We start from the raw sequence: 23357 nt of genomic DNA, 5'->3' as shown, positions 1-23357 counted from the left end.
AAGTATAGCATACCTTTAAGCTGCTGCGTAATAATCAACATGTTGCCTACTTTTATTCGTAATGAAAAAAAATGTTTTTGACATTTTTGTGTACAAAAAACAAAATCAAAACGACAACAAACATTTCAAATTAAATTAAATTTTATCTATATAATTGTTACGCTCTACATTATGATGATCTCTTTATGACAAACAAGAAAAAATAATCAAAATTTAATTAAATTTTTTCTGCACTTTTTTTTGGGCTGTCATTGTCTCAGTTTTTCTTTTTTTTTATGAAATATTGTATGTTTTTGATGTAAATAATTTTATCTTTATATATTTTTTTTTATTTGTTTGTCTACTTATTTTGTTTAACTTTTGTCATTTTACCGTTTGCTTGTGTATTTTCAGATTAAAACACCAAACAGCAAAGAAAAAACAGGAGCAATATAAGCAGCATTTAAAGAAAAATCTAAAAAAGAAAGAAAACTAGACATCGACGAAAGATCTTTACACGCAGACCCCAACTAAAAGAAGAAGAATAAGCAGCAGCATAAGAAGAAGGCCAAGAAAGTACAAATTTTGTATTTTCTACTTCTCACAGACACTCTTGCCAGCCAGTCAGCCAGCCAAACGAGCCAATCAACACCGCTACAGCCCCAACACGTAAATTTCAAATTTCAAAATATTTTCCTACAAAAGTTTCTGAAACTACTACTACTGCAATAACAACAACAAATATAGCTTGCCTAACATTTTCAAAAATAATTTCAAAAAATAAAAATAGTGAAAAGTGCAGTCAGCCAACAAACAGCAGCCATAGAATTCTTTCGAAGAAACGACACAGACACAATTACAAACACTTGGACAGACAGACAAATAGTTTCATCCTGCAGCTTAAGTAAAATAAAAATTGCAATAAATTCAACAAAAACCAGCAACAACTGTGTGACAAAAAGAAAAAAACTTAAGCATACAATTAACAACACGCGGCAATAGATCTCCTCTAGAATACAACACACTCAAACAGTCATTCAGTCATTTAGATACACTCAGATACAAATAAATAAAAAATCTAAATAAATTCTATAGATATCAAGAAAAGGAACTAAAGAAAGAAACGTCGACTATATAGCAAAAGTAAAAACAAATAAAATATAAAAGAATAAAAGTATCTAAAAATATCTATAAATTTTGTTGAAAATATCACAAAAAAAAAAAAAATCAGCTGAATAACAAACGAACCCATACGTACTTAAATTAAAAGAGTGATACTAAAATAATATATAAAAAATAATATATTTAACGAAAAAATTGGTTGTAAAGCAAAATAAAATACTTAACGAAAAACTCTCACAAAAAAGCAAAAAAAAAAAAAATAAAAATCAAATCGACTTGTTATTTTGAATATTTCAAAAAGAAAATTTATTTTATTAAAACACAAAGAACGATCTCTGCCTAATTATAATATAATATTATTAAATAAAATATTAAAATAACAGTTTGCTACTAAATAAAATAATAAAAAAACCTTGTCATCGAATTGTTAACAATAATTTAAAAAAAGCCATAATTTAAACAAAAATACGGCCGTTATCTAGTTTTTAAAATTTAATACCTTAAAAAAAATATTAGTTTTATTTTTAAAACTCTAGTTAGTTAAACGTAAACGTGCGCAAGTTTTACCAACAAAAGCTCAAAGCTTAAGCTAAGCTTAAAAACCAACCTACAAATAACTTTCATTCACTTACGTAAGCAATATTTTGTTTTTATTATTATAAATTCTAAAATTTAACTGCAACGCCCGCTCTACGCTTCATTTGTGATCAACTGTCAGTCAGTCAGTTCAGTCGAAGCAACAGCACTAGCAGCAGCCAAAAACACTTGTGTTTTTAGCCGCTCATTTGAATTTGTTTGTTGTACGCGTTTTAAAAACACTCTTTCAAAATTCTAACCTTAACAAATTTTAAACTTCAACCACAGCCTATGCATAAAATGGCAGCACCCACTGGAGCAGCGCCCGCCGGCGGGCAATAGAAGGTGCCTTGTCGGCCCCCAAATACGGTACACTGATACCGAATAGAATTTTTGTGGGCGGTATAAGGTAAGTTGTTTTTTTATATCAAAGTATTTTAATTTTTATAAAGCACCAAAAAGTATGCAACATTTTTTATATTTTGTTTAATTCTAGTTTAGTCATAGTACATTTCTAGTTTAGTTCTAATGCAGTTCTAGTTCAGTTCTAGTTCAGTTCTAGTTCAGTTCTAGTTCAGTTCTAGTTCAGTTCTAGTTCAGTTCTAGTTCGTTCTAGTTCAGTTCTAGTTCCTTCTAGTTCAGTTTCTAGGTCAGGTCTAGTTCAGTTCTAGTTCAGTGCTAGTTCAGTTCTAGTTCAGTCAGTTCAGTTCTAGTTCAGTTCAGTTCTAGTTCAGTTCTAGTTCAGTTCTAGTTCAGTTCTAGTTCAGTTCTAGTTCAGTTCTAGTTCAGTTCTAGTTCAGTTCTAGTTTCAGTTCTAGTTCAGTTCTAGTTCAGTTCTAGTTCAGTCTAGTTCAGTTCTAGTTCAGTTCTAGATTCAGTTCTAGTTCAGTTCTAGTTCAGTTCTAGTTCAGTTCTAGTTCAGTCTAGTTCAGTTCTAGTTCAGTTCTAGTTCAGTTCTAGTTCAGTTCTAGTTCAGTTCTAGTTCAGTTCTAGTTAGTTCTAGTTCAGTTCTAGTTCAGTTCTAGTTCAGTTCTAGTTCAGTTCTAGTTCAGTTCTAGTTCAGTTCTAGTTCAGTTCTAGTTCAGTTCTAGTTCATTCTAGTTCAGTTCTAGTTCAGTTCTAGTTCAGTTCTAGTTCAGTTCTAGTTCAGTTCTAGTTCAGTTCTAGTTCAGTTCTAGTTCAGTTCTAGTTCAGTTCTAGTTCAGTTCTAGTTCAGTTCTAGTTCAGTTCTAGTTCAGTTTTCAGTTCTAGTTCAGTTCTAGTTCAGTTCTAGTTTCTAGTTCTAGTTCATTCTAGTTATCTAGTTCATTCTAGTTCAGTTCTAGTTCAGTTCTAGTTCAGTTCTAGTTCAGTTCTAGTTCAGTTTTAGTTCAGTTCTAGTTGAGTTCTAGTTGAGTTCTAGTTCAGTTCTAGTTGAGTTCTAGTTCAGTCCTAGTTCAGTTCTAGTTCAGTTCTAGTTCAGTTCTAGTTTAGATCTAGTTCAGTTCTAGTTCAGTTCTAGATCAGTTCTAGTTGAGTTCTAGTTGAGTTCTAGTTGAGTTCTAGTTGAGTTCTAGTTGAGTTCTAGTTTTAGTTCTACTTTAGTTCTACTTCAGTTCTAGTTCAGTTCTAATTCAGTTCTAGTTCAGTTTCTAATTCAGTTCTAGCTCAGTTCTAGTTTAGTTCTAGCTCAGTTCTAGTTCAGTTCTAAGTCAGTTCTAATTCAGTTCTAGTTCAGTTCTAGTTCAGTTCTAGTTCAGTTCTAGTTCAGTTCTTGTTCAGTTCTAGTTCAGTTCTAGTTCAGTTCTAGTTCAGTTCTAGTTCAGTTCTAGTTCAGTTCTAGTTCAGTTCTAGTTCAGTTCTAGTTCAGTTCTAGTTCTAGTTCAGTTCTAGTTCTAGTTCAGTTCTAGTTCAGTTCTAGTTCAGTTCTAGTTCAGTTCTAGTTCAGTTCTAGTTCAGTTCTAGTTCAGTTCTAGTTCAGTTCTAGTTCAGTTCTAGTTCAGTTCTAGTTCAGTTCTAGTTCAGTTCTAGTTCAGTTCTTGTTTAGTTCCAGTTCAGTTCTAGTTTAGTTCTAGTTTAGTTCTAGTTTAGTTATAGTTCAGTTATAGTTTAGTCTTAATTCGGTTGTTTTTAGGATTGTTAACAAAGTTATTAAGAATATTTAAAAACCTAATTTTTTCCCCAAATTCTTTTCAGTGGCGACACAACAGAATCCGATTTGTGTCGTGTCTTCTCCGCCTATGGTAATGTTAAGTCCACAAAGATCATAGTGGATCGTGCTGGAGTTAGTAAAGGTTACGGATTTGTTACTTTTGAAACGGAACAGGAAGCTCAAAGGCTGCAAACCGATGTAAGTTTTTTCAATTTCATTTAAGCTTTAGCACTCTCTCTATCTGTCTTTCTATATTTTTCTAACTTTTACACAAACCTTTTGAAAGTAAACATGATAATGATTTGAAAATACAAAAAATTAATTAAATTTTGAAAAAAAAAATTGTATAACAATAATGAATTTATTAATCGTAACCAATTGTATTTTTTTTATTTCTTATTTATTTATTTTTATTTTTTTTTTAACCTACACACACTACTATACTCCTACTATCTCACTCAACGTTTTTTAAATCCAAATAAAAAACAAAACCCCATCAAATAAATAGGATAAAATAACTTGACAAACAAAATAAAACCAATAATAAAAAAAACTGAAAGATTGAACAGAAATCTCGAGTAAGAACTACTTGAGATTTAGAGGCTCTTCAAAAGTATAACCGTTTGTGCACCGTGTGTGTGAGTGTGTGAAAAACGCATCGAAATTGTTAAATCGATTCGTAATGTTAAAAACTCTAAAAACTCAAATCGCAAAACAATACAGGGAAGCCCAATGTTTTATAAACATTTCGTTTTCGTTTCTTTTTTGAAAATTTCTTGTTACAAGTTCCATTTAATTATTTAATTTTTCTTTTTAATTTTTATTTACTGGTTTCTTTCTTAATTTATTGAGTTTTAATAATAATATTACTTTTTTTTAATAATTCGTTAAATTCGTTCAAATTCGTTAATATTATTAATACTTACAATAAAAAAAAAAACAAAATTGTTGTGTTTATAGTTTTTATTAGAAAAAAATCAGCGTTTGTTTAAACAAAATTTTATTGAATTGTTGCAAATCAAATAAATATTAAAACCCCTTAAAAAACGAAAAAAAAAAACTTTGTTCAACATTTTAATTTTAATTTGTTTTTCTAATATAATTTTTGTCTTTGTTGCGTTCTTACGTTTCGTCACGGTTAACAGTGTTAATTGGTTTTGGTTTATTTTTAATTAATTATTTATAATTTTTGTGTGTGCGTTATTTTTTCTTCTGTCTTTTTTTTAAATAATTGCTGCTATAAAAACCGCAATTAAGGCATTAATGGTTATTCAAAAGTTGTACTGAAAACAAAGTTCTACTAAAATCCAGCAAAAAAACAAAAACTGAAAATTATGCTTCGCTTTTAAGTCAGTCTAATAATAATTGTGTTGACCCGAAACTTGTGTTTTAAATGAAAAAGTATTTGATTTTTTTGTTGTTTCTTCTTGTTGTGGTTAAATAATTACTAAAAAAAATGCTTTGATTGTAGGCCAGATTTATAGTGCAAATTTGTGTTTTATTATAGTTATGTATATTTACTTTCTACATTATGTATTTGTTAAACTTGGATTAAAAAAATGTGGTTTAAAACAATTAAATCTGTCGAAATAAGACAACTAAACACTTGATTTTTCTTTGAACTTATCAATTCTAGATTTAGTTCAGTATTAAATCGGTTCTTGTTTAGTTATAGTCCTGTTGTAAATCAATTCGTGTTCAGTTTTATATTATTTTAGGTTAGTTCGAAATTAGCTAGAAGTAAGTTTTAGTTTAATACTAGATCTCTTTAATATAGCTCTAGTTTAATCCTAGATCAGTTTGACTTTAGTTCTAGACCGGTTCTAGTTTAGTCCTATGTAGGTTTTAGTTTATTATTAAATTCTAGTTTAGTTCTAATTAAGTTCTAGTTCTAATTCAGTTCTAGTTCAGTTCTGGTTTAGTTCTAGTTCAGTTCTAGTTCAGTTCTAGTTCAGTTCTAGTTCAGTTCTAGTTCAGTTCTGGTTTAGTTCTAGTTCAGTTCTAGTTCAGTTCTTCTAGTTCAGTTCTAGTTCAGTTCTAGTTCAGTTCTAGTTCAGTTCTAGTTCAGTTCTAGTTCAGTTCTAGTTCAGTTCTAGTTCAGTTCTAGTTCAGTTCTAGTTCAGTTCTAGTTCAGTTCTAGTTCAGTTCTAGTTCAGTTCTAGTTCAGTTCTAGTTCAGTTCTAGTTCAGTTCTAGTTCAGTTCTAGTTCAGTTCTAGTTCAGTTCTAGTTCAGTTTCTAGTTCAGTTCTAGTTCAGTTCTAGTTCAGTTCTAGTTCAGTTCTAGTTCAGTTCTAGTTCAGTTCTAGTTCAGTTCTAGTTCAGTTCTAGTTCAGTTCTAGTTCAGTTCTAGTTCAGTTCTAGTTCAGTTCTAGTTCAGTTCTAGTTCAGTTCTAGTTCAGTTCTAGTTCAGTTCTAGTTCAGTTCTAGTTCAGTTCTAGTTCAGTTCTAGTTCAGTTCTAGTTCAGTTCTAGTTCAGTTCTAGTTCAGTTCTAGTTCAGTTCTAGTTCAGTTCTAGTTCAGTTCTAGTTCAGTTCTAGTTCAGTTCTAGTTCATTTCTAGTTCAGTTCAAGTTCAGATCTAGTTCTGTTCTACTTCTGTTCTAGTTCTGCTCTAGTTCTGTTCTATTTCTGTTCTAGTTCTGTTCTAGTTCTGTTCTAGTTCTGTTCTAGTTCTGTTCTAGTTCTGTTCTAGTTCTGTTCTAGTTCTGTTCTAGTTCTGTTCTAGTTCTGTTCTAGTTCTGTTCTAGTTCTGTTCTAGTTCTGTTCTAGTTCTGTTCTAGTTCTGTTCTAGTTCTGTTCTAGTTCTGTTCTAGTTCTGTTCTAGTTCAGTTCTAGTTCAGTTCTAGTTCAGTTCTAGTTCTGTTCTAGTTCTGTTCTAGTTCTGTTCTAGTTCTGTTCTAGTTCTGTTCTAGTTCTGTTCTACTTCTGTTCTAGTTCTGTTCTAGTTCTGTTCTAGTTCTGTTCTAGTTCTGTTCCAGTTCTGTTCTAGTTCTGTCTAGTTCTGTTCTAGTTCTGTTCTAGTTCTGTTCTAGTTCTGTTCTAGTTCTGTTCTAGTTCTGTTCTAGTTCTGTTCTAGTTCTGTTCTAGTTCTGTCTAGTTCTGTTCTAGTTCTGTTCTAGTTCTGTTCTAGTTCTGTTCTAGTTCTGTTCTAGTTCTGTTCTAGTTCTGTTCTAGTTCTGTTCTAGTTCTGTTCTAGTTCTGTTCTAGTTCTGTTCTAGTTTCTGTTCTAGTTCTGTTCTAGTTCTGTTCTAGTTCTGTTCTAGTTCTGTTCTAGTTCTGTTCTAGTTCTGTTCTAGTTCTGTTCTAGTTCTGTTCTAGTTCTGTTCTAGTTCTGTTCTAGTTCTGTTCTAGTTCTGTTCTAGTTCTGTTCTAGTTCTGTTCTAGTTCTGTTCTAGTTCTGTTCTAGTTCTATTCTAGTTCTGTTCTAGTTCCGCACTGTTCTAGTTCAGTGCTAGTTCATTTTAAAAAAACTTCAAAAGATTATTCTAATTAAATTCTTTAATTGCAATATGTATTTACATTCACATATTAAAAACATTCTATCAAAAATGTTTCATTGTCTACTTTTAGGTTAAATTTTTAACCAACTAATACATTTGACAAGTTTAATGAATTGTTATTTAAATAAACTAGAGATTTAAATTAAAAAATGTTATTTATTGTTTAGATATTTTTCAATTAGCAAAATAATTTTGAAATAAAATAGGTAAATAGTTGTTTTATTATTTTGCTGGATTTATATGAATTTGTTTATAAAACTTGTTGTCTACTTTTAGGCTACAATTTATAAAATAAAATTTCATAGCCTAGTTAGAGGTTGTGTGTGTGCATATGTTTTTATTTAAATAATATAAATAAAATAAATTGTGAAAATAAACTCCCCCTAAACATATACGGTAAAACTTTTGAATAAACATTTTTTAAGCAAAAATAATTAAAAATAAAATTTTTTATTTAAATACTTTTTTGTTGTTATATCTGTATGTATTTATTTGTGTTATTTTTATATTTTTATTTAAGAAACAAAGTTTTTTTTAAAGCACTAGTGTTGTGTTTTTTTTGTTGTGTTCGAAAAAAACTTTAAATATTTCTTTAAATACATAATAATTTATTTATTTACCTAAAAGGCTGCAGCAAATTTAAGCAAATTGATTATTGTACAATGTTGTTGTGTTTTTTTATCATTCTGGAAAGAGTTGTGTTTGTTGTGTTCGTTTTTTAACCATATCGAAAGTACATATTACGAGTTGTGTTGTTTTCAGTTTCAGTTTCAATTGCGTTTTCTGGTTTAGAAAAAGTGGCTCCAATTATTTAGTGCAAGAACATTTAGAAGCTTAAATTAAAATTTTTATTATAGTTTTTTCTCTTTAATATTTTTAATTATTATTTTGTAAATTTACTATTATTGTTTTTTAGTGTTTACCTTCTTTTTTTTTGTTGCAAAAACGTTTATTATCTAAAAAATGTTTTTTGTTATTTTATAACAAACTTGTGTAAATTAAAAATTTATATTTAAAATATGTGTGTTTTCTTTTCATTCTCCGCTCTAATCCATCAGTCTATTGTGGTTGCTTGCAACCACACATGGGAGTTTTACATTGTTAGGGAAACTATTGTAAAATATATGACCAACGTATTGAAAAATAACAAATGCTAAGGGCAGCTAACATTTGGCTGCATATGTTTAATTAATTGCTTCAATACTTGTATATTTATTGTTTTTATTGTTATGCTGTCTTTTTAATGCTTAATTTCTTTATTGGCAATGAACTTGCTAAAATGTCAATAAAATGTTTCGTATATAAAATTTAGGTTATATTTGCAATGTTGTCATTCAAACTGCAAACAATATGGAGATTTCCGATTGGCATTATATTTCTTAATTACCAAATAATTATTTTATATTAAAATATTTAATTATTGTTAATGTCAAGTTTACTTAGTGAGTCATATATCAGTTCCAGTTCTGTTTTAGTTCAGTTCTAGTTCAGTTCTAGTTCAGTTCTAGTTCAGTTCCAGTTCAGTTCCAGTTCAGTGTCAGTTAGTTCAGTTCTAGTTCAGTTCTAGTTCAGTTCTAGTTCAGTCAGTTCTAGTTCAGTTCTAGTTCAGTTCTAGTTCAGTTCTAGTTCAGTTCTAGTTCAGTTCTAGTTCAGTTCTAGTTCAGTTCTAGTTCAGTTCTAGTTCAGTTCTAGTTCAGTTCTAGTTCAGTTCTAGTTCAGTTCTAGTTCAGTTCTAGTTCAGTTCTAGTTCAGTTCTAGTTCAGTTCTAGTTCAGTTCTAGTTCAGTTCTAGTTCAGTTCTAGTTCAGTTCTAGTTCAGTTCTAGTTCAGTTCTAGTTCAGTTCTAGTTCAGTTCTAGTTCAGTTCTAGTTCAGTTCTAGTTCAGTTCTAGTTCAGTTCTAGTTCAGTTCTAGTTCAGTTCTAGTTCAGTTCTAGTTCAGTTCTAGTTCAGTTCTAGTTCAGTTCTAGTTCAGTTCTAGTTCAGTTCTAGTTCAGTTCTAGTTCAGTTCTAGTTCAGTTCTAGTTCAGTTCTAGTTCAGTTCTAGTTCAGTTCTAGTTCAGTTCTAGTTCAGTTCTAGTTCAGTTCTAGTTCAGTTCTAGTTCAGTTCCAATTCTAGTTCTAGTTCAGTTCTAGTTCAGTTCTAGTTCAGTTTCTAGTTCAATTCTAGTTCAGTTCTAGTTCAGTTCTAATTCAGTTCTAGTTCAGCTCTAGCTCAGCTCTAGCTCAGTTCTAGTTCAGTTCTAGTTTAGTTCTAGTTCAGTTCTAGTTTAGTTCTAGTTTAGTTCTAGTTCAGTTCTAGTTCAGTTCTAGTTCAGTTCTAGTTCAGTTCTAGTTCAGTTCTAGTTCAGTTCTAGTTCAGTTCTAGTTCAGTTCTAGTTCAGTTCTAGTTCAGTTCTAGTTCAGTTCTAGTTCAGTTCTAGTTCAGTTCTAGTTCAGTTCTAGTTCAGTTCTAGTTCAGTTCTAGTTCAGTTCTAGTTCAGTTCTAGTTCATTTCTGTTTCAGTTCTAGTTAAGGCAGAATTATCATGGAAGTGTTGCTCGTGAAAATTCGTTGTAGTGTTTCGCTCATGTGCTTTCATTCCCATGGATCTCACATTAAAAAAATCGTAATAATTAAAATAACGTAATCCCTACCCTTGCCTATAAAGTTTAAACCATATTTAGTTAAGAACAATTTATTTATTCTCCAAACGTTCATTAATTTTCATATCTTGTCTTTTTGAAAAGCAAATATCTAAAATAATAGAAAAAATTCTATCAACTACTCCTACATTCATTCTTATATCGCCGGGTATACAGAGATACAATAATTGTTATAACAATAATTATAGTAAATATATGTATTATTAATTAACAATCAAATAATTTTAATAAAATAAACTAAACTTAACTAACACATATTGTCATTGTAAATTATAATCAAATAGTTAAGCTTTTGTTGAAAATTTAAATAAAACAATATTTACAATAACATTAAATTTTGTAATTTCTATTGCTAGCAGTGAAATTGTTATAACAAATAACTTTTACCAAAATTATAAAATTACTATATATTTCTCTTCTCAAATGTAGGTGTTTTGTGTTTTCCTTAAATAATTACAATTCAAGTCATATTAAATTTATTTATTGTTTAGAATTACAATTTTATTACGATTTCTTCTTACCGATTTAATAGTAAGTGTCGTTTGAATTAGTTTGGGTGTTTTTTAGAAATCTGTTTAGAAATTTAATTCTAGGTTGCAAAATTATACGAAATCTATTTAAAACTAAACTAATTTGCATTTATTTTTTTTCATTGTGAAATTACACGATTTTATTATCATTTATTAAGGGGAGAAGATATTATTTCAATGAATCATAATTTGTTGCAAAGGTTTTTTGCTTTGGGCTAACATTTCTAAATAGTTTTCTCAAAAAGAATTAAATGAATGAAATTTAATGAAATGAACAGTAACAATAACAGTAAACTAAATTATTGCTCAATTTCTTGATCTGTTCTACATCAGTTCTTCTTGCGTTCTTGATCAGTTTTAGTTCCGTTCTAGTTCAGTTAATCCGTTTAGTTCACTTCTTAATCTTTACATGATCAGTTATAAATCAGTTCTTAATTCCTTCTTGATTAGTTCACCTCTAGTTCAGTTCTATTTCAGCTCTAGTTCAGTTCTAGTTCAGTTCTAGTTCAGTTCTAGTTAAGTTCTAGTTCAGTTTCTAGTTCAGTTCTAGTTCTAGTTCAGTTCTAGTTCAGTTCTAGTTCAGTTCTAGTTCAGTTCTAGTTCAGTTCTAGTTCAGTTCTAGTTCAGTTCTAGTTCAGTTCTAGTTCAGTTCTAGTTCAGTTCTAGTTCAGTTCCAGTTCAGTTCTAGTTCAGTTCTAGTTCAGTTCTAGTTCAGTTCTAGTTCATTTCTAGTTCAGTTCTAGTTCAGTTCTAGTTCAGTTCTAGTTCAGTTCTAGTTCAGTTCTAGTTCAGTTCTAATTCAGTTCTAGTTCAGTTCTAGTTCAGTTCTAGTTCAGTTCTAGTTCAGTTCTAGTTCAGTTCTAGTTCAGTTATATTTCTGTTCTAGTTCAGTACTAGTTCAGTACTAGTTCAGTTCTAGATCAGTTCTAGATCAGTTCTAGTTCAGTTCTAGTTCAGTTCTAGTTCAGTTCTAGTTCAGTTCTAATTCAGTTCTAGTTCAGTTCTAGTTCAGTTTTAGTTCAGTTCTAGTTCAGTTCTAGTTCAGTTCTAATTCAGTTCTAATTCAGTTCTAGTTCAGTTCTAGTTCAGTTCTAGTTCAGTTCTAGTTCAGTTCTAGTTCAGTTCTAATTCAGTTCTAATTCAATTCTAATTCAGTTCTAGTTCAGTTCTAGTTCAGTTTTAGTTCAGTTCTAGTTCAGTTCTAGTTCAGTTTTAGTTCAGTTCTAGTTCAGTTCTAGTTCAGTTCTAGTTCAGTTCTAGTTCAGTTCTAGTTCAGTTCTAGTTCAGTTCTAGTTCAGTTCTAGTTCAGTTCTAGTTCAGTTCCAGTTCAGTTCTAGTTCAGTTCTAGTTCAGTTCTAGTTCAGTTCTAGTTCATTTCTAGTTCAGTTCTAGTTCAGTTCTAGTTCAGTTCTAGTTCAGTTCTAGTTCAGTTCTAGTTCAGTTCTAGTTCAGTTCTAATTCAGTTCTAGTTCAGTTCTAGTTCAGTTCTAGTTCAGTTCTAGTTCAGTTCTAGTTCAGTTCTAGTTCAGTTATATTTCTGTTCTAGTTCAGTACTAGTTCAGTACTAGTTCAGTTCTAGATCAGTTCTAGATCAGTTCTAGTTCAGTTCTAGTTCAGTTCTAGTTCAGTTCTAGTTCAGTTCTAATTCAGTTCTAGTTCAGTTCTAGTTCAGTTTAGTTCAGTTCTAGTTCAGTTCTAGTTCAGTTCTAATTCAGTTCTAATTCAGTTCTAGTTCAGTTCTAGTTCAGTTCTAGTTCAGTTCTAGTTCAGTTCTAGTTCAGTTCTAATTCAGTTCTAATTCAATTCGAATTCAGTTCTAGTTCAGTTCTAGTTCAGTTTTAGTTCAGTTTCTAGTTCAGTTCTAGTTCAGTTTTAGTTCAGTTCTAGTTCAGTTCTAGTTCAGTTCTAGTTCAGTTCTAGTTCAGTTCTAGTTCAGTTCTAGTTCAGTTCTAGTTCAGTTCTAGTTCAGTTCTAGTTCAGTTCTAGTTCAGTTCTAGTTCAGTTCTAGTTCAGTTCTAGTTCAGTTCTAGTTCAGTACTAGTTCAGTTCTAGATCAGTTCTAGATCAGTTCTAGTACAGTTCTAGTTCATTCTAGTTCAGTTCTAGTTCAGTTCTAGTTCAGTTCTAGTTCAGTTCTAGTTCAGTTTTAGTTCAGTTCGTTCAGTTCTAGTTCAGTTCTAGTTCAGTTCTAGTTCAGTTCTAGTTCAGTTCTAGTTCAGTTCTAGTTGTTCTAGTTCAGTTTAGTTCAGTTCTAGTTCAGTTCTAGTTCAGTTCTAGTTCAGTTCTAGTTCAGTTCTAGTTCAGTTAGTTCAGTTCTAGTTCAGTTCTAGATCAGTTCTAGATCAGTTCTAGTTCAGTTCTAGTTCAGTTCTAGTTCAGTTCTAGTTCAGTTCTAGTTCAGTTCTAGTTCTTTAGTTCAGTTCTAGTTCAGTTTTAATTCAGTTCTAGTTCAGTTCTAGTTCAGTTCTAGTCAGTTTTAGTTCAGTTCTAGTTCAGTCTAATTCAGTTCTAATTCAGTTCTAGTTCAGTTCTAGTTCAGTTCTAATTCAGTTCTAGTTCAGTTCTAGTTCAGTTCTAATTCAGTTCTAGTTCAGTTCTAGTTTCAGTTCTAGTTCAGTTCTAGTTCAGTTCTAGTTAAGTTCTAGTTCAGTTCTAGTTCAGTTTCTAGTTTCAGTTCTAGTTCAGTTCTAGTTCAATTCTAGTTCTGTCCTACCTCTCTTCTTCACCACAAAATTAGCATTTTAAACTTTTTTCAGAAATTATTAAAAATTCAACAAAGTTTAGTTAAAAACTCAATAAGAAAATTTTTAATAACAAAACATATACCAATAATTGCTATAAAAAAATTCATAAATTAAAAAAGTTTAATCCTTTTTTATAACAAAAAAAAAAATTCTGACCCAAATTTTTTTTTTTTTTTTGTTTAATACCACCTCTTATATTTCAATTATTTTTCTTTCTAATGCTGACAATTGTTTGGTAATTAAACTAACACTTAAAAAATACAAAATAAACAATTAGAAAAAGAATAGAATTTATTTAACAATAAAAAAATCAAATTAAATATGAATTTGTCCTTTTTTGTAGACACAATTAAAATCAATCACCAGTAACTAATTCTACTGTAAATTTAGAGATTGTGTTTTATTTGTTTTACTAACAACCCTCCTGAAAAGCACCCTCCTAAACCCCAGCAACCCAGTACTAACTTTTTGTTTTAAAGTAGAATATTTAAAATTGCAACCAACCATCTCCATTAGTGGGTAAAAATCACATTCTAGTTTTGTGTTGTTTATTTTGTTTCCTTCTATTTTACACTCCTCTAAATTTGACTAATTAACATTTAATGCCTTTCTCTTTTTGGTTTTTATGCGAAATTCATTTAATTACTTTACTTTAGTTTCCAGTTTTTCAGTTAAGTTCACTTCCGTTTTTAAGCTGCCGCCAGTTCCGTTTTTATTTTTCATGTTGTTGTGCTTCTTTTGGCACAAAGAAATTTTATGCCACACTTACATTTGGAGAGTGTCCTTTTTTCAGCTGCTGTTTGGTAACAAAAAAAAAGGCAGTGCAATTTCTTGCAGCAACTGCTTTGCAGTTGAAGTGCTAGCAGTTGTTTACAAAATTAAAATTATTATAGGATTTCGTAAGATTCTTTCAGTTTACGTTGGGAATTTTCTTTTGACAGGTACAAGAATTTATGGCAGACGCCAGTAGTGTAGGAGTTTTAGTACTAGTGTCGCAAATTTGGTCAAAGCAGTTGTTAATAAGTGCATAATTTTAAGAGATTCTTAAAATTTTCACTTTGACTTTAGTTTATTAATTTGCAAAAGTTAAATTTAAGTTTTTAGAATAAATTAAGAATTTAAAGTTCAGATTTTTTGGAACTAGAACTGACCTAGAACTGAACTAGAACTGAACTATAGCTGAACTAGAACTGAACTAGAACTGAACTAGAACTGAACTAGAACTGAACTAGAACTGAACTAGAACTGAACTAGAACTGAACTAGAACTGAACTAGAACTGAACTAGAACTGAACTAGAACTGAACTAGAACTGAACTAGAACTGAACTAGAACTGAACTAGAACTGAACTAGAACTGAACTAGAACTGAACTAGAACTGAACTAGAACTGAACTAGAACTGAACTAGAACTGAACTAGAACTGAACTAGAACTGAACTAGAACTGAACTAGAACTGAACTAGAACTGAACTAGAACTGAACTAGAACTAAACTAGAACTGAACTAGAACTGAACTAGAACTGAACTAGAACTGAACTAGAACTGAACTAGAACTGAACTAGAACTGAACTAGAACTGAACTAGAACTGAACTAGAACTGAACTAGAACTGAACTAGAACTGAACTAGAACTGAACTAGAACTAAACTAGAACTGAACTAGAACTAGAATTGAACTAAAACTGAACTAGAACTGAACTAGAACTGAATTAGAACTGAATTAGAACTGAACTAGAACTGAACTAGAACTGAACTAGTACTGAACTACAACTGAACTAGAAATGTATTAGAAACTAGAACTCTGACGAATATCCGCGTTAGTCTCTACTAGTCCTCTCATCCCCGATTCAAACACCATGACTCACGTGGAATGCTATTTAAATATTAAAAATCAATTTAATTTACATAAATGTTTTATTTTTAAGATCAAAATCTTTGCTTTATGTTCTGTCATTTTGATTGACAGCTGACACTTTAACGTTTGTAAAGTGTCAAATGAAATAAACTTAAATATCTTTAACAAATTAATTTTAATTAATTAATTTTCTCTGAGTGTTGTGGTTCATTAAAAATTGTAACAAGTAGTTGTCCATTTAAAGAAAAAAATGAGGTTAAGTTATTTTGAAAGGAAAGTGTATAATACATGGATCTGTTGTTCGCTTATTTATGTGTAAAACATTGGTGGGAAGAACGTTATATAGTGCTTTATCTAGGTGTTACGGTCCAATGTGAGAAACCCAGGTTGTTAATATATGAATAACATTGTTTCCAAGTCATTTGGACTTACATTTTAATAATTTCCCAAGCGTTATTTATTTGCGCTGTTCCTAACTTCATTTTAAAAATTCGCTGAAAATTATTGTTTCAAAGTTTTCGTTTTTTTCTTAAATTTTTTTAACATACAAATTTATTAAAAATTCCTAATTTTTTTTAGTAATTTATTCTTTTATTTATTTAAAATTTTGAGTTCTTTTTTTCATTTAGTTTTATTTTGTTTAAGCGAAAACGTTTTGTATATGAACTGCCTTGAATTGTATAAAATTTAAATTGATATAAAAAAAGCAGAAACCTTTTTACAAATATTTATGGAATTGTGTTCTTTTATAAAAAAAGAGTTCAAGTTGATTTATAATCTTATTATATTTCTACTATATATCCAAATACTATACTATATATAAAATGTTATATATCGTTTACTTTTAATATATTTTTTTTTTAAATTCTTTACCACCTTAGATGAAGAAGAGCGTTTGAAATTTTTACAGTTTTTTTTCTTTCTTTCTACTTAAATTACAAGTTACAAGTTTCCGTTTTAATTTTTTTATTATAACTTTACTTTGTGTTGCGTTCAATTTTTTTATTATAATTTTATTTTCCGTTTAATTTTTTTTTCTTTTTATCTTTAATACATAAAAAAAGCGTTACGTTTTTTCTTACAGTTTATGGTTCATACTTACAATTTGCAATTTAAAAGAATTAAAAACAAAAGAAATTGTTTTTTTAATTTCTTTTATTTTTTCTACGTATAATTAAAAGCTTAAAATTAATAATATTTTGTTTTTATTTTCTTTTTTCTTCATTAAAATAAACAGGCTGAATGTGTTGTACTGAGGGATCGTAAATTAAATATTGCACCAGCCATTAAAAAACAGGTTAGTTTATTTGAATTGATATTAAGTTTTACCCTAATTTTTCGTTTTCTAATATTATTAATATTTTAATTAAAATTTCTCTTTTTTTTCTTTAATTGCTTAAAATTTTAGTCAATTGTGGCTGCAAATGGTGCTGTCTATTACACAACTACACCTCCAGCTCCCATTAGTAATATGCCTATTGATCAATTTGCCGCCGCTGTTTATCCACCAGGTATTTATGGTATTTAAATTTCGAAAATGTTTTAAAGAAACTTATAAATACAATTTATTTATATGCATTACTAGTGAAAATAGTAGCAAATTTTCATCTTCTGTTTCAGAATACAGTTTTCGTATAAAAAAGTGTTATCAGAAGACAGCTTTCATATAGAAAAGGGTCTTCAGAAGACAATTTTCATAAAGAAAGAAGACAGATTTCAAATAGAAATGTTCAGTTCAAATTCGGTTCAGTTCTGTTTCAGTTCTAGTTCAGTTTTAGTTCAGTTCTAGTTCAGTTCTAGTTCAGTTCTAGTTCAGTTTCTAGTTCAGTTCTAGTTCAGTTCTAGTTCAGTTCTAGTTCAGTTCTAGTTCAGTTCTAGTTCAGTTCTAGTTCAGTTCTAGTTCAGTTCTAGTTCAGTTCTAGTTCAGTTCTAGTTCAGTTCTAGTTCAGTTCTAGTTCAGTTCTAGTTCAGTTCTAGTTCAGTTCAGTTCTAGTTCAGTTCTAGTTCAGTTCTAGTTCAGTTCTAGTTCAGTTCTAGTTCAGTTCTAGTTCAGTTCTAGTTCAGTTCTAGTTCAGTTCTAGTTCAGTTCTAGTTCAGTTCTAGTTCAGTTCTAGTTCAGTTCTAGTTCAGTTCTAGTTCAGTTTCTAGTTCAGTTCTAGTTCAGTTCTAGTTCAGTTCTAGTTCAGTTCTAGTTCAGTTCTAGTTCAGTTCTAGTTCAGTTTTAGTTCAGTTCTAGTTCAGTTTTAGTTCAGTTCTAGTTCAGTTCAGTTCTAGTTCAGTTCTAGTTCAGTTCTAGTTCAGTTCTAGTTCAGTTCTAGTTCAGTTCTAGTTCAGTTCTAGTTCAGTTCTAGTTCAGTTCTAGTTCTTCTAGTTCAGTTCTAGTTCAGTTCTAGTTCAGTTCTAGTTCAGTTCTAGTTCAGTTCTAGTTCAGTTCTAGTTCGTTCTAGTTCAGTTCTAGTTCAGTTTTAGTTCAGTTCTAGTTCAGTTCTAGTTCAGTTCTAGTTCAGTTCTAGTTCAGTTCTAGTTCAGTTCTAGTTCAGTTCTAGTTCAGTTCTAGTTCAGTTTTAGTTCAGTTTTAGTTCAGTTCTAGTTCAGTTCTAGTTCAGTTCTAGTTCAGTTCTAGTTCAGTTCTAGTTCAGTTCTAGTTCAGTTCTAGTTCAGTTCTAGTTCAGTTCTAGTTCAGTTCTAGTTGTTCTAGTCGAGTTCTAGTTCAGTTCTAGTTCAGTTCTAGTTCAGTTCTAGTTCAGTTCTAGTTCAGTTCTAGTTCAGTTCTAGTTCAGTTTAGTTCAGTTCTAGTTCAGTTCTAGTTCAGTTCTAGTTCAGTTCTAGTTCAGTTCTAGTTGTTCTAGTCGAGTTCTAGTCAGTTCTAGTTCAGTTCTAGTTCAGTCTAGTTCAGTTCTAGTCAGTTCTAGTTCAGTTCTAGTTCAGTTCTAGTTCAGTTCTAGTTCAGTTCTAGTTCAGTTCTAGTTCAGTTCTAGTTCAGTTATAGTTCAGTTCTAGTTCAGTTCTAGTTCAGTTTTAGTTCAGTTTTAGTTCAGTTCTAGTTCAGTTCTAGTTCAGTTCTAGTTCAGTTCTAGTTCAGTTCTAGTTCAGTTCTAGTTCAAGTTCTAGTTCAAGTTCTAGTTCAGTTCTAGTTCAGTTCTAGTTCAGTTCTAGTTCAGTTCTAGTTCAGTTCTAGTTCAGTTCTAGTTCAGTTCTAGTTCAGTTCTAGTTCTATTCTAGTTCAGTTCTAGTTCAGCTCTAGTACAGTTCTAGTTCAGTTCTAGTTCAGTTCTAGTGTTAGTTCTAGTTCAGTTCTAGTTCAGTTCTAGTTCAGTTCTAGTTCAGTTCTAGTTCAGTTCTAGTTCAGTTCTAGTTCAGTTCTAGTTCAGTTGTAGTTCAATTCTAGTTCTGGTTTAGTTCTAGTTCTAGTTCTGGTTTTGTTCTAGTTCAGTTAAAGTCCAGTTCTAGTTTAGTTCTGGTTTAGTTCTAGTTCAGCTCTAGTTCTGTTCTAGTTCTGTTCCAGCTTTATTCCAGAAATATGATTTTAAATGTTTTCTTATAGAATAACGTTTCTTTTTTCTTATTTTAACAATTTGTCATTTCCCACCTACGACTGTCAGCATTTAATTGGCAAAAAAAACCCAAAATTTTTAAAAACACCATAAAATTTCGTGTTTGTTTCGGTCATGTTAGTAATGTGTATAAATATTAAATTTGCCAAATTTTATTTTAGCGTAAAATCTTTTTTGTTTTCTATTTACATATAATATTTAAATTTATTTATCTTTTTAGCCGCTGCAGCAGCTGGTGTGCCAACAATTTACCCACCTTCAATGCAATATCAACCATTCTATCAATACTACAGTGTGCCAATGGTGAGTAAAATGATTTTCTAAATGAATCTAAAGGGATTTTGAAATTGAATTTGATTTCTTTGTCATTCTCTCATTCATTCATTAACTTATTTAATGTTTATTTTTATATTAACAACAAAACTAATAAAATCATTGTTATTTGTATTTTTACAGAATGTACCCACCATTTGGCCCCAAAATTATCAAGGTAATTAAAAATTTATTTATTTTCCACTTGATTTTTATGTTTCTTTTTCTGTTCTTAAATTTTTATTGTTATTGTCTTATTTACTACAACAAACTAACCACAAATACTACTACCACTACATTTTAAACTTACACTAAATGAATTTTACAAGAATTTTCTTTTTATACACAAATAATATATATTTTCGCTTTTATTACATTAAAAAAATAAAATTGTAATTTTTTTGGTTGTTGTGCTAATTTAAAATTATTTTTATATATTTTACAACCACCCCCTTTTAATATTATATATTTAAATAAAAAGAATCACCCCTTCTCCTTCTCCTCATTCTCTTGCACTTTTCATTTTCTTTTTTTGCTTATTCGTTTTTGTTAATATCGTTGTTTTTTTGTTTAAAAACAACAACACAAATATAAAAAATGTTTGTGAAAATAGCAGACAAATAGGAATTTTCTTTAATATTTTTTTTCTTAATTTCACCATTAAATTTTTCCCTTTCGCTTGCAACCTCTAGCTGTTTCTCATTTTTTTTATTCTTAGAAAATAATCAATATCAAATTTTTTAAGTGTCTCTTCTTGTTTTTGTTTATTTTTGTGTCATTTCGAAATTGCGAAATTAATCATTGCACTTTTGACAGCTGCTACAAATTTTGTCAATTTATTTTAATTTTTTTATAATTTGTATGACATTATTATGAAAATGGTGTGATTTGTATGTTTTTCGTTTTTCTTTCGAAAATGTTCAGCCTTATTCTAGAAATAATGCATTTTCTGGTAAAGACAACTCGCTTGAGAATAGAACTGCACTAATACAGAACTGGCAACTGGCTTGAGAATAGAACTGAACTAAAACTGAACTAGAACAGAACTGACATCTGACTGACAACTAGAACTGAACTAGAACTGAACTAGAACTGAACTAGAACTGAACTAGAACTGAACTAGAACTGAACTAGAACTGAACTAGAACTGAACTAGAACTGAACTAGAACTGAACTAGAACTGAACTAGAACTGAACTAGAACTGAACTAGAACTGAACTAGAACTGAACTAGAACTAAACTAGAACTGAACTAGAACTGAACTAGAACTGAACTAGAACTGAACTAGAACTGAACTAGAACTGAACTAGAACTGAACTAGAACTGAACTAGAACTGAACTAGATCTGAACTAGAACTGAACTAGAACTGAACTAGAACTGAACTAGAACTGAACTAGAACTGAACTAGAACTGAACTAGAACTGAACTAGAACTGAACTAGAACTGAACTAGAACTGAACTAGAACTGAACTAGAACTGAACTAGAACTGAACTAAATGAACTAGAACGAACTAGAACTGAACTAGAACTGAACTAGAACTGAACTAGAAACTGAACTAGAACTGAACTAGAACTGAACTAGAACTGAACTAGAACTGAACTAGAACTGAACTAGAACTGAACTAGAACTGAACTAGAACTGAACTAGAAACTGAACTAGAACTAGAACTGAACAGAAACTGAACTAGAACTGAACTAGAACTGAACTAGAACTGAACTAGAACTGAACTAGAACTGAACTAGAACTGAACTAGAACTGAACTAGAACTGAACTAGAACTGAACTAGAACTGAACTAGAACTGAAACTAGAACTGAACTAGAATGAACTAGAACTGAACTGAACTAGTACTGAACTAGAACTAAACTAGAACTAAACTAGACTAAACTAGAACTAAACTAGAACTGAACTAGAACTGAACTAGTACTGAACTAGAACTAAACTAGAACTAAACTAGAACTAAACTTGAACTGAACTAGAACTGAACTAGACTGAACTAGAACTGAACTAGAACTGAACTAGAACTGAACTGGAACTGAACTGGAACTGAACTAGAACTGAACTAGAACTGAACTAGAACTGAACTAGAACTGGACTAGAACTGAACTAGAATTGAACTAGAACTGAAATAGAACTGAACTAGAACTAAACTAGAACTAAACTAGAACTGAACTAGAACTGAACTAGAACTAAACTAGAACTAAACTAGAACTAAACTAGAACTAAACTAGAACTAAACTAGAACTGAACTAGAACTGAACTAGAACTGGACTAGAACTGAACTAGAATTGAACTAGAACTGAAATAGAACTGAACTAGAACTAAACTAGAACTAAACTAGAACTAAACTAGAACTGAACTAGAACTGAACTAGAACTAAACTAGAACTGAACTAGAACTAAACTAGAACTAAACTAGAACTGAACTAGAATTGAACTAGAACTGAACTAGAACTGAACGAGAACTGAACTAGAACTGAACTAGTACTGAACTAGAAATGAACTAGAACTAAACTAGAACTAAACTAGAACTGAACTGAACTAGAACTGAACTAGAGCTGAACTAGAACGGAACTAGTACTGAACTAGAACTAAACTAGAACTAAACTAGAACTGAACTAGAACTCTAGACATCTTTCTATAGGAAAGTGGTCTTCCATGTCGCTTTTCTATATGAAAACTGTTTTCGAAAAGAACTGTTCGTTCTATGTGAGTACTGTCTTTAAAAGACATTTTCTCTATTAAGACTGTTTTCTGAAGATACTATTATGTATGAATACAGACAAAGACAATTCTACAGGAAATTTGTTTTGTAAATACAGCGTTATTAAATTTTAACATTTTGCAAATATTTGTTTTATTAATTTTCTAACTTTTTTTTTAATAATTTCTTTCCCACATTAATGTTAATTAATTTTTGTTAATATTTAATTGTTTATACATTTTTTTGTTTTTTTTTTTAATTTTTTTTTTTTAACACCAACTCAGTTGAGTCAACTTTACTGGCTTATGGAGGCACCAATGCAGCGCAACTTTAAACTCATCATCATAACTATTTTTTGTTTAAAATTAGAAAAATATCATCATTTATTTTTTAATTTTGTTTAGTTATTATTAATTAATAATAATAATGGTTTTTTGTGTTAAAACAAAACAACAACTTTAACATAAAACATAAACATTTTTTTAAAAGAATGTTGAAAAAAACAAATTTTGCAACACTTTTTTTTATAAATATAAGTTTTAGTTTTAATGCAAAAAAAAGAACACATACTACACAATTATTTAATTAACATTAAAAATATGCTTATAATTTTAAGAATTTATGAAAAAAAAAAAAAAACAAAAGCAAAAACAACTATAAGCAATTAATAAGCCATAAATAACCTTAATTTTTTAATATTATTTATATGCTAAATAATTTAATTTTTATTTTAAAAAGAAAAAAAAACATAAACAATTACAAATATTTAAATTAAATTTATAATAAATTGATTATTATAGGTATTTATCCATGTTAATTTTGAGGATTAAACAAAATACAAACCAAAATATATATAAAAAACAGCAACAACAACAAATAAAAGTAAAATTTTAAACCACCATCCCATCATATATAAAATCAATTAAACAACAACCGATAAACCAACCAAACAACCAACCAACAACAACAACCACAGCTATAAAACTACAATAATTATAGAGAGAAAAACATTTTAACAACAAATTATTAAAATACTACAGAAATTAAGAGAAAAAAATTAGAAAAATAAACCAGAAATTGCAACTACAATAACAAAAACAAAAAACAACGCACTTTTCTGAAATATATGAAAAATAAAAGGATAAAATAGCAAACGGAAACTAAACCGAAGAAAAAAAACGTATTTTTTTTTTTTCAATAATTTGTAAGGATGATAGATAGACAGCAACAACAACCAGAAAAACAAACCAACTACAGCAACATCAACAATACATACACTACAACAAAAACAACAATACTGAGAGAACTACCGAAAAAAAATTTATTATAATCATTAAGCATAAATTACTACAAGAAGCTCATTTTATATAGAGTGTACTACTAACCTAATACATTTTTACTCTTCTCCTTGTACAACCAAAAAATAAAAACAACAATAAATATTACGTATACTACTCGTTGTACAGCAGCCATTGTTATTAAGAGGAAAAGAGAAGAGCAAAAGAAAACTGTTTTATTATAATAATCTGTTATATTTTTTCATTGTATGTATCAGTTATGGAAAATTTAAATTTTGAAATAGTACTTTATAAGTCCAAAAAAAGTAATATTTTTAGGCTCAAAAGTACCAAAATTGTGCGGGAATTCTTCTTGAACCCTAAAGACGATAGACTCTACATAGATTAGACTAGACAGTACACTAGGCTATGGAC

At 29.7% G+C, this 23357-nt stretch overlaps 1 protein-coding gene across 1 annotated transcript; it reads left to right on the top strand.

The window, feature by feature from the left end:
• The first annotated feature begins 1483 nt into the window (after positions 1–1483).
• Positions 1484–23104, top strand: LOC119613662 (protein boule). The gene is given in 8 exon segments (XM_037969686.1): positions 1484–2013; positions 2016–2086; positions 3853–4006; positions 16314–16373; positions 16485–16587; positions 18851–18933; positions 19087–19120; positions 22446–23104. Coding segments are annotated over 8 exon segments (567 nt in total). The 5' UTR covers positions 1484–1968; the 3' UTR covers positions 22463–23104.
• The last annotated feature ends 253 nt before the right edge of the window (positions 23105–23357 follow it).

The sequence above is a fragment of the Lucilia sericata genome, unplaced genomic scaffold (genome assembly GCF_015586225.1).
Source record: "Lucilia sericata isolate MDLA Ls3-8-SP2 unplaced genomic scaffold, ASM1558622v1 Contig002236F_arrow, whole genome shotgun sequence".
Lineage (NCBI taxonomy): Eukaryota > Metazoa > Arthropoda > Insecta > Diptera > Calliphoridae > Lucilia > Lucilia sericata.
The sequence above is the reverse complement of the archived record's forward strand: the minus strand, read 5'-3'. Positions and strand labels throughout refer to the sequence as shown.